This window comes from Pteropus vampyrus, unplaced genomic scaffold, assembly GCF_000151845.1.
Source record: "Pteropus vampyrus isolate Shadow unplaced genomic scaffold, Pvam_2.0 Scaffold196, whole genome shotgun sequence".
In the NCBI taxonomy this organism is placed as follows: Eukaryota; Metazoa; Chordata; class Mammalia; order Chiroptera; family Pteropodidae; genus Pteropus; species Pteropus vampyrus.
Window position 1 is genome coordinate 1,432,289 of NW_011888977.1, and position 11,960 is coordinate 1,444,248.

General features: G+C 41.3%; 1 protein-coding gene across 1 annotated transcript in view; it reads right to left on the bottom strand.

The window, feature by feature from the left end:
• GPATCH1 (G-patch domain containing 1) overlaps positions 1-9,643 on the bottom strand; it is a 38,136-nt gene extending 28,493 nt beyond the window's left edge. The window contains exons 1-3 of the mRNA XM_023537698.1: positions 9,529-9,643; positions 3,761-3,895; positions 1,492-1,577 (exon numbers count right to left, since the gene is read on the bottom strand). Coding sequence (XP_023393466.1) covers positions 1,492-1,577; positions 3,761-3,895; positions 9,529-9,601 — 294 coding nt within the window. The 5' untranslated portion in view covers positions 9,602-9,643. The remainder of the gene's footprint in view (positions 1-1,491; positions 1,578-3,760; positions 3,896-9,528) is intronic.
• Positions 9,644-11,960: the final 2,317 nt, after the last annotated feature.

Consider the following 11,960-nt stretch of genomic DNA (forward strand, 5'->3'; position numbering starts at 1 on the left):
CAGGCCCTGAGTTCAGTGCTTTTGCATTTATTGCCAGCTGCCTGTCCAACAGCACCTTTCTTCTTTCTTTGCAGAGCCCTGAGGTTGTCCAGGCACCTGCCTTCCTCTGTGCCACCAAGCACCTCAGGAGGTGTCCCTAGGGTGTGTGGGCTGGGGCGGGGGAATGTTAGGGAATGGGATTCATGTCTTATCTAAGCTAGTCATTTTGATCCCATTTTCCTTGCTTTAAGGACTGCTTTAAGAATGAGCATGAAAAACAATCTGTCTGGGCAGATGGGTGGGAAAATCCACTGAAGGATTTATGAGAATGGTTTCTTTGCTCTAAAGAAAAGATACCAAGAAGAAAGTCCTCCCTCCACTGGATAATGTCATCTTGGGTATGCCACTGGAAACTACTGCAGCCACAAGGAGAGCTAGTGTAAGGACAAGCTGACATGCAGAAGATGACTGAGAAGAGAATCCGGGGCCTCGTTGGCATCTAGACTTCTTGTTACATGAGATATTTTTCCTTATGGATTATGCTAATCGAATAGGAAGGGGATCTCCCTTTGCCCCTTAACTGCAGCCGAAAGCATGCTGACATTTTATTTCGTCTTCATCACAAATGAATCCATGACTAGGTTTTAAGCTAATGGGGAGTTAATTTTTCTTAAAAAATGGAGCACACCCTGCAGGCTGGCAGGACCACTTTAGAACCTCCCAACACACACCAGCCTCCATTTGCCCCTAAGAAGTTAATAGTCATTGTCACTTTAATGATGTGCCTAGATGCTGCATGGCTTCCTTTCACTCCTTTCTCTAGTTGCTCATTGTTCCTTAAACTACAGTGTACATAGGAGCTATTGTGGAAGGCTGCACCCTGGCTCCATGGTACCGTACTTTTAGGGCAACTGGGGCTTTTTCTAGTAGATTTGACTTTACAGGTACCTTGTTTAATTACGCTTTGCTTTATTATGTTTTGTAGGTGTTGTGTTTTTACAAATTAAAAGTTTGTGGCAACCCTGCTTAGGGTAACTCCATCGGCACCATTTTTCTAACAGGCTCAAATGATGTATAGCAGTTTTTAGCAATAAAGTATTTTTTAATTAAGGTAGGTACTTTTTTTTTTTTTTTTTTAGAAATAATGCTATTACGCACTTAACAGACTACAGTACGGTATAAATATAACTTTTAAATGTACTGGGAAAACAAAAATTTGTGTGACTCACTTTATTGCAGTGGTCTGGAACCAATTCGTAGCATCTCCAAGGTGCGCCTGTATGTGACTTTCCCTTTACACTCCTGACTTTAGAAACTGGCCCCAGCATAAGACACTACTCCAGTGAATAAGAATCCATTGATGTACAGGGCACTATAGTCTAAATGCCTAAGAGATAAAGCCTTACAATGAGGAAATCAGACCCTGAACTTTCTGGGGAGAGATAAGGCACTACAACAACCAGCTACAAGCATCCTACCACGTAACTGGCAATTAAGGTTCTGCACACCCACCTCTTCATCCATAAAATCCTCTGGACCAAGAACAGATTTGTCTGCTCTGTTCTGCCGTGAAGACACAAAGGAAGAGGGTGTCCATCCTCGAAAGAAAAGAGTTTAGAACATTACAATCCTAGACAGTATTTTGGTTTATAAGTAAATAAATAACATGTTGGATATGAAAGTCCTGATAACCACAAACTCCTAGCTACTTCCATCTCACTGCTCAAATAGACATAATTATTCCACGTAAACTTCTTATTAACCCTCATATCCCCTGCTGTCAGAACTCAGTAAGGTTTCCCCATAAGAATCTGGAAACAAGAGAAATCAAATTATATACTGAAAGTTAAATTGTGAAAGGAACACAAGTAGATTTGAGCAGAAAGATATAAGTTCACCTTGAAAGATACCACTCTAATACCAGCAAGACAGCAACCTACACTACCAAATTAACATATCAAAGAAACAATATGTCATGGTCAGCCATGAAAGAATGGCTAAAGAGAGAGTCAGAAAAGCAATGAAGACAACATTGTAGGTGCCCTGGCTCAAGGACTCAAGCTGGCTGGTCTAAGGACAGGCAATGGCCATACCAGGCCCCCAGTTCCATCAGGCACCTGGGTCCTATAACACCCCTGCTCCCCATACATAGTCACCAAGCATATGCTGTGTCTAAGAATGTGCCAAGCCAAAGAATGCTCTGGAGGTCAAACGTATCTGTAACCTTCTGTAGATAAACTTTAGTTTTCTCTAAGAGTGACACATCTACTTTCTGATTTCCTACAAGAGTCCTGTGGAGCTGAGGAGTCTGGGGCAGAACTACTCTTGGCAGATGGGTGGGACAGGTTTCTGGGCCAACCTGGGAGATATCCCAGGAGAGTGAGCATCTGTTCTCCTGGGCAACACCCTGGGCCCAGCACCTTCCTCCACTTTGGATTTTAGTCTTTGCCCTATTTCTGCACAGTCCTTGAATCTGTCACTCCTAATGGTAAAGAAATGTTCTAATATATTAGCATATCACAGTCTACCTGACAATTCACTTGAGCTAGTCTTACTATTTAATTATAATATACAACACAGCATAATTATAAGAATCAGCAATGTATTAGTGCGCTTCTTTCTTCACAAACCCTATTGTCATTTTAAACATTTTAATAAGTGTGTTATTTTAATAGTGCCTTAGTTATCTTTATTTGCTTTTCTTAATAATAAGTTTGAATATTCCATACAGCATTTCTGTCATCTGGAGTAAACTGTTCAAATACTTTGATCATTTGCCCATTGAACTGATCTTTATAAATTCTGGTTATTTCATTTTAACCATCTTATTCACCCCAAGCATTTTTCTTACATGGCTTTTTTGTTGTTGTTGTTTTTGCATTGCTTTTAGTCTTTATTTTACTGTTACGTACAAGTCGTTTTTTCGAATTTATTTTCTAATTATAGTTGACATACAATATATTAGTTTCAGGTATACAACATAGTGATTAGACATTTATATACCTTATGAAGTGATCACCCTAATAAGCCTAGTACCCACCTGACATCATACATAGTTATTACATAATTACTGACTATATTACAAGTTAATTTTTTACAGGATAGTAATTATGTTTTTACAAGTTATTTTTAAAACGAAGATATAAAAGATCTATCCTATCTTGTTCTTAATAATTCCTATGAGTTAATCCGTTCACCTCCCATTCATATCTGAGATACATAGCCATTTTTCTTCCAGTTTCTATGTTAAACATAAAAACATACATTACTGTAAACAATACAGAATTTATTATATTGTACCCTGTGAGAACTTAATGAATTTTTCTCCAAGACAAGAGCATGTACTGACAAGTGATGCTTGGTCCCAGTGTCAGGAGAGAGCGGCTCTGACCCTCAGTGGCCTCATCTACAAAACAGCTGTGACACCTGCCCTCCTTCGTCAGTGAGTCATGCGAGACAGTGATGACCTGAGTGAATCTGTGTGAGAGCACTTTGTGCATGTCAAGATATAATATAAAATGGAAGTCATTACATCATTTAATCATCCAGTTAGACTGTACCTATTTTTTTAATAGGAAAAAAAACCTCTTTCACCTTCAGGTTGTAATCAATGAATGACATACACATTGACTCTGGAAACATTCCAAACATTTCAAAGAGCTCAAAAGTGTACTAAAATGTTACAAGAATTTTTTTTTTAAGAGAGAAGTAGGGGAGCAAGAATCTTATATTTCAATCATTTGCTTTAATAGTATCATAACTATAAGTAGGAAAATCATACCTTCTTTTGAGCCAACAGTGTTGAAATACCCAGCAGAGAACCCTCCACTGAAGGCTCCATGAAACCGTTTATACCTTCCTTTTTCATCCCTGACAGTCTGATCCTGAAGAGGAACTGGTTTCTTTGGTCTTTCACCTAAAAAAAAATTTTGAATGAGAAAGAGAGAAGGGGATGGCGGACTGGAAAAATTCAGGGAAGATATCATTTCTTAAACCTAATGAATTGTTTACTTCTTATAATTTCAAATATAATAATTTAAGTAAGTTGCTATTCCTAGACTTCACTAGCTTATGTAGCTTAGGAAGCAATAAATCTTATCAAGCTTCTTTATGGTTCTAAGACAATTACAGATATCCCTTATTTATATTAGAAATATGTTTTAGCAAAAATGGCCTGCTTTTCCCACTAAATTCCATTATGAAAACTAAATTACATTGAGGGGAAGAGAGTTCAAATAGAGGGACATGACATCTGCTGGCAGCAAAGGAGGCAAATTGCTTGGGTGGCACATGGCATGCAGAAACGTGCAACAGAACAAACGCTTCTATTTCTCTTCTAGAACTTCATAGCGCTCCTAACTCAAGAATTTTTCCTCTTGTATTGCCCATTTCCCCCAAATTTTAAGAGTTTATCTCTGGGAATCTTCTCACTCCATAATAAATATTCTTTCAACTTATTTTTTTCTACTTTGCAGAAAGGACTGGGTTGCTACATCACACAAGATAAAAGGTACTTAATGTTTAACTTAGGTTTAAAGTTGCTATAACACAAATTACTGCCTGATTTCATCAACTCTAATTCAAAATTCTGACTATATTTTATATAAAAAGTAACCATAAAGTTATTGTCAAACATTCAATACAGAGAGTAAGTTATACAGTAGTTAATGGCACAGGCTTGAGAATCACAGCACTCTGGATTTGAAAGCCAATTGCACCTTTACTAGCACTGAGACTTTGGTCATCTTTACCTCTCTGTGCCTCAATTTCCTCATCTGTAAAATGGGGATGACATTAACAGTAATAACTCTGTCATAGAATTGTTATGCAAATTATAACAATTTGGATAAAATAATCTAATTGAGATAAGATAATGTCTGTAAAGTGGTTAACAAGAAGGGGGTCACACAATCAATACTTTAAAAGTATCAGCTGCTACCATTGTTGTTAAGATAGCAAAGTCCATGTGTACCTGTTGCTTCAATAATTAATCAAGTTACTACTTCCTTTACCCTACTATTTGCTAGCTTTGGGAACTTAGGCAAGTTACTTAATCTCTATAAGCCTCAGCCTCCACAACTACAAAATTAGGGTAATAACAGAGCCTACCTTGTAAAGCGGCGCTGAGGATTAAATATCACGTGCAGAGAGCTGAGCACAGTGCCTGGTCTTAGCGAAGCTCAGTTAATATCAGCTACAATTTCATTTCACTCTAAAGAACTGAATTACAACTTCGGTCCCACAATCCAAGACTTTCACCATTTCTTAGAAATGTAGTACACACACTCTATGACTGTAGGTACACCTGGCATGGCTAAGGCAGGGTTTCTCAACCTTGGCACTATTGATAGTTTGTGCTGAATAACTCTTTGTTGTGGGGGACAGTCTTGAGCACTGCAGGATGTTTAGCAGCATCCCTGATCTGTAACACTAGATGCCAGAAGCAACTCACCCCCTTTCCCAGGCATTGTCTCTAGGCATTGCTAATTGTCCCTTAGGACAGTGGTCCCCAAACTTTTTGGCACCAGGGACCAGGGCTCCTATGAGAATCTAATGCCTGACCATCTGAGGTGGAGCTGAGGCGGTGATGCTAGCACTGGGGAGCGGCTGCAAATACAGATGAAGCTTCGCTCACTCGTCTGCCACTCACCTCCTGCTGTGCAGCCCAGTTCCTCACAGGCCACACACCAGTACTAGTCCATGGTACGGGGGTTGGGGACCCCTGCCCTAGTAGGCAAAATCACCCACAATTGAGAACCACTGGGTTAAGGTGAGAGAGAGCAAGTTCTGCCAATCCTAGGTGCTGCTCTTGCCCTGTTCTCCTGATCTGAAAAGGGTGATAAGATCTGCAGACAGCTATGCAGAATCGTGGCAGCAGATGATGAGGGCCAACCAACACAGCCAACTAGGTCCCACAGGGCTCCTGAGGAGGAGGCGCCACCTCTAACCACAGCACAGAAAACTCCAGCGAGAAGGTGGCATTTTAGCCAGGCCCTGCTATAATTATTGCTACTAATAATAACCAATCCCTTCTTGTCACACATGTCATCTCATTTATCATATCCTGATAAGGATGTTCTGATTAAGTAATTGCCCAGAAGTCCACAGCTAATAAGCACAAAGCTGAAATCAGACCTCAACTCTGCCTCTAAGCCAGGGATGCCACCAATACTGTCCTTCACTCATCCCCAACCAAGTATACTGAAGGGCTTTACTATGGAAGCAGTTCTGAACCTGGGTGTGGGAAACTAGCACAACTCCATCCCTGTTCCCAGGTCACTCGGAGCCCAGCAGAGGAGATCTGCATGTACAAGAAGTCTGACAACATGCAACGCCCACAACTGCACAGAAACCGTAGGCAGAAGCAGAATTGGATAGTCACAGATAGGGATATGATTCCCAACAGAAGCAATAACTCCATCAGTAAACAGGAGGTCTATAATACCAGATGCTTTGAGAAAGTAGTCTAGACTGACTGAGTGCAAAGAAGAAATAGAAGTGGAACCAGAAGGGCAGATCCTGCAGAGGTCCTGAAATATGTTGCTGCAGGGTCTTTGGTAAGTCTTATGGCTGATGGGAGCCACAGATAGTTTTAAGTGGGATAGTCATAGCATCAAGGACAAAGAAAATGATCCTAAAATTAATCTGGGTACAGGATGAGCTAGAGCCAAATAAAAGTGTCTAAGGAAAGAGTAGATAAGTACTGGCGCCCCCTTCTTTCCAGGCCACAGGGTCTTTGTGTCTATAGGTCTGTGTGTGACAGTTCAGCCACTGTCTCTTGATCAATAAATCTTTCTGTCAGGGCCAGCAACTTTAAGTAGTGGAGTCCTTTCTCTAACAATATTTGTCTAATCTGTTACTGAAATTTCAAAGCAGGAAGTAAAAATGATTATTGGTCTAATATGTTATATTGTAAAATGTACTCAGGTTGAATTTAAAGTTCAAAGTGCTTAGGAAACAATGAACCAATCCTTAAAAACTTCTAATACTTAGAAGTTAAAAGGATGATGTTAGGTTAGAAACAAATCTCCCTTCTACTTCAAAGGCAAGGTTAAACATTGTATATCATAAATCATAATGATGGAAAAAATCCTTATCTATCAAATTGGCACATAGTTAAAACAATGGGTATGAAGTACAAACAGAGGTTAACAGATACTGAATTTAGGAGCCAGGAAAAATGAGGTTATTTCTCTCTTGTTATACACTTTGTATGCCATCAAATTTCCAAAAATAAATATGCATAAATTTATAATAAAAGTTGGAAAATTTTAAAAATAGGGGGAGAAAATGCAAGGTTAGATCATTAGACTTCATTTCAGATTTTGTGCATTCGCAAAACAGGAAGAATTAGAAAAATATAGGTAAGTAGTTAATGACTTACATACAATGTCACTTCACAAGGAAACAACTGTGAAACCAGAAATATAGAAATGATGTGAACGGATGCCTAACATGGTTGTAATAAGCACCTCCCATGCATATTTGACACTTATTCTCTTCCTGCCTAAATTCTAAAGTTTTCAAAGGATCGCATGCTGCCTTCTCAGGTTGCCCCTGTTACCTTCTGTAGGTTATTTCCTGTCTGCCACCACATACTTTTGCACTTGCAAACCTTGTTACTTTTGCTCTGTGGATGAAAAAGGAGTTCTGTAATAAATCTGAGAAGTCCAGCGATGGATCATAAATTCCTAACAGGGCAGGTCATGCTGGGTAGTCATGCCTCAGATATATAACTTTTTTAGAAAAAGGTTTATCTTTGCCTTGAGAAAGTCCTGTCCATTGTTCTTCTGCATCTAGGTTAACACGCCTTTGAAATACCAAAGTAATCCTTTTTCAGACCCCTCAGAAGTGTAACCACCCTCGAGGGAGCACATAATCTTTGTAACTACACTGTAATATACCTTGCTTTCTCCCACTTTTATTCAATCTTATGTTCCCTCCTTAATTCTAAATGCATTTTTTTAAACCTGCAAACTGTCATCTTTGGGGAGTATTTTTCTCAGTCTGCTGAGATCTTGCATCCAGATGTATACTCTATTTGGCTGAAAAAAAAATTTTAAAACAAACTCATAAAAATTCCCTACAGGTTTGGATATTTCTTAACAAGTCAACAGTTCTCAACTAGATTTGAAACTCTTCAAATAAAGGTTCTTTGTCAAATTCTTTGAGATCATGGGGTGATGCACTTGCCAATAGAGCTAATGTGATCTTAGGCTGCATTAAAGAAAAAATACAATCGAGAATGAAGGAAACAATAGTAATGGCCCTTCACCCCCCCACACTCTGGTCCAATACCTAGAGAAAGACTTTGACAAATAGGGTAGAGAACTTTAAACTGAGTGTATCAGAGAACTAAGGATGTTAGGTGTGGTACAGAGATGTCTTTAAAGGATATGCAAAGGCTGTCTTCAAATACATGAGAAGCTTTCAAGAGACTAGTTTTTCTCTGTCTTTTGTAAGCAGAGGGTAGAAGCAAGACTAGTATCTGGCAGAAGTTTCTACTAATTAGAACTATTTGCAGAGAATCAAAGGGTCACCATTAGAATGTCCCAGAAGTACAACCAACCTGGCGGGATTTGGTTAGGGTGGGGAAACATATCTCACCAAAAGGAGGTCTGCAAGTAACTCCTAGTCCACCAGGCTTCCTTAGTCTTTCCCACAGGGCTATCACTGTCATCAGTCCTTAGTGGACACTCAATACATACTTTGCTGAACAAATCAAATCATTAAGTGGATCAGACCAGAAACACAGGAGAAAACCTTGCTTCATCTTGTCTTCTCCCTACATTCCACCAGCAAGTCCGGGTCAACTCTGCTTTCAAAGTGTATCTCCACCCAGGCGAATACTTACACCACTACTGCTACACTCCAATCCAAGTCATCATCATCCCCAGACCTCTTTTTGTTGGTCTCTCTGCTTCATTCTTGCCCACTCCCAAGCATCTATGCTCAAAATCAATAATCTTTAAAATAGACATCTTTTCCTTGTGTAAACTCCCCCAATGACTCTCCTACACTTAGTATAACTCTCTTATCATACTCAGTAAGATCCAGTCCCTGCCTTCTTCCCCTTTGACATTTTCTACCAGTCTCTCCCTAGTGCCGGCTGCTCCACCCATGCCAGTCCTGCCTGCCCCTCGATTTGCCAAACTGGCTCTGACTTCAAAGCCTTTGCATGTGCTGTTCTCTCTGCCTGAAATGTTCTTGCCCCTAGATCTCAGTATGGTTGTTCCTTCTCCTGTTTCAAGTCTGAGCTCAAATGTGCTCTTCTAGAGAAGACATTGCCTGACCACCGCCACTCTCACACGAGCCCGTTTCGTCATCTTTCTATTTCCCATCCCTCTGGGATTCTCATCCGTCTCTCCAGAACGTGGGCACCCCGAAAGCACAGAGCACGCCTCTCTGGTCGCTGTTCACAGCGCTGGTAGCTAGCGAGTTTGGAAGTGCCGGGAGCCAGCCAAGGCTCGGCACAGGGTTATGCTTTTTCGTCCCGAATCCTGGACCCCCTGTCTGTTTTCCACAGGCTCAGACCGATCTGGCTCGCACCTTCTTCCAGTGGCTCCAAACCCGTCCCATAGCTGACCAAATCCTCATCGCTGTCACTGTCCAGCGCCGCCATCCTGGTCCCTTCCGGGCCCCGCCTCCTCACTACGGAAGCCTCAACAGGCCAAAAGATTCTGCTCTTTCTCCTCCGCGAACCTAAGCCTCTCGCCTTGGATCTGGGACTTCTCAGCCCTCTCTCGGCAAGGCGGACCCCACAGACACAGCCTCCGAGGCTTTGGCAACCACGACATTCTGTCGTAGCTCCGCGGTGAGCCTGTCTGGAGTAAACGCCTGAAAGAATCTGGAAGCCACCCAGCTGTCCCGCCGCAGGGCGGGCTCTCAGTGTTCTGCCTACAACCCCCACGCCCCGGGGCCGGTTCGCTTGCCAGCAGACACTGCTCCTCAGAACCACCACACGTCCCATCCCGCCACCTGCCAGGAAAGTGCCTGTGCTTCCAGGTACACACACACACACACACACACACACACACACACACACACACACACACACACACACACACACACAGAGTGTATGTCACCCGTAGGTTTGCATAACTGGAGTCCCCTTCCCGACATCTGGAGGGATTCACAGACACGGGAACCCGATACCCACGGTGAAGACAGCTCGGGACAACATTTGATCAAAAAGAAAAATAAAAAGGAGACTAAAAGAAAAGGAGAAAAAGAAAAAAGTAACAAAAGAGGAAAACAGGGATAGAGAGGGAAGGAAAACTGAAAAGAGAAATGGGAAAGAAAAAGCAAGCAGACAAGTAAAGGGTTCCTGCGAGGTGGGTGGGGGACGCCGAGGGCTCTCTTATTGAACCTAAAGCAACAAACATCCGTCAAATGGGGTGCTGTTATCCCACCCCAACACTCATATTCTACAGAAGAGAAGAATGCAGCTCAGCTAGTAAGGGGTGAGGCTGAGATGAAAACCAGACCTTGGGAGCTCAAGTTTTCAAAATGAGGGTCAGAAGGCTGTGAGTCAGAATCACTAGGATGCTGTTAAAAGGTCCCTCCCACCCATCTCCCAGGCCTCCTGAATCCGAATCTCTTGGAGTGGGCTCTTCTTTGAGCACTCCTAGCACATCTGACTTCAAAGCCTTTGCATTCACTGTTTCTTCTGCTTGGAATATTCTCCCTCCCAGAAATCACAAGACTCACCTTGTTCAGGTCTCTGTTCAAAGGTTACTTTCTCCACGAAACTTTCTTATTTTAAGAACAATCCATACGCGCTTCACTTTTTATCTCCCTTACCCTACTTTACATTTTCTACAATACATATCTTTAACACACTATATAATTTGATTTACTTTATCATGTCTGCTGTCTTTCTGTATTGGAATGTTAGCTCCACAAGAACATAGATTTAGGCCAGGTTTTTTTGTTTTTATTTTTGTTTTTTGCTTTGCTTTGCTTTATCCTCAAAGCTTAGAATAGTGATTGGCAAGTAGTAAGCACTCAATAAATAATTTTGAAAAAAAGAATGAATAACTAGTTAAATAAGTCACAGTACGTGATTTTTTTTTTAAGTTTTTTTTTAAAAAAATGGATCTTAACACATAGCCACAGAATTGTTTGACAAGTCTCCCATCAAGAAGTGGAGTCTGTGTCCCCTCCCCTTGAAGCTAGTTTTCATAAATAATGTAGGGAGGAGACAAGAGAACCAAAGTGTTAAATCAAGCTATATTCAGAGACTGAAATATGCTGATCAACCAGGCCATAAAGATACCTGCAGAACAAAAGATTTCTGCTGGGATTGCTAACAACTCATTTCTCACACCTGTGAAGCAGAAACAGGGAAAACCAGTCCTTAAGTGGTGCCCTACACAAAATAAAATCATTCATTCCCTATGGCTTAAACCATAGCAAACCTATGGATTAAAGGCTGGGAACCGCCAGCCAGCCTTTCACACTACATATTCTTACCTTTTCTCACTACATACTCTTCCCCTTCCCTTTCCTCACTGTATGTCCATATCAAAGTAAATGGGTAAACAAAGTCTTTAAATTGTAACTCACAGGAACTAAAGAATGATACAAAACTGAATTTCCTGAACACTAGGGGGCCCTCTCACTGTCTTTACTCTGCCTCTCAGTATCGTTCTCTCAGTATCGTGCCTTTCCTCTCTCTCTCACTGTCCTCATCTCTATTGTCTCTGTCCCTCTGAGTCTCTCAGGCTCCCTCACTCTCTGCCTCTGAGAGGAGGCCACGCTCTAACTACAGAGTGTTACCCCTTCTCCAATAAACTTTCCTTTTGACTCTAACTTTGGCGTGTGTGTTGAATTCTTTCTACACTCTCTGCCAAAGGACCCTCGTCTCTCAGTACAGGACTTGGTCTCCCCCAATTCAGAGGCATTTGCCCTGTCCTGCATCATGACATCTTGACCAAAAGAACATACTGAAAGTGGTAATAAAACATTTCCCATGTCCA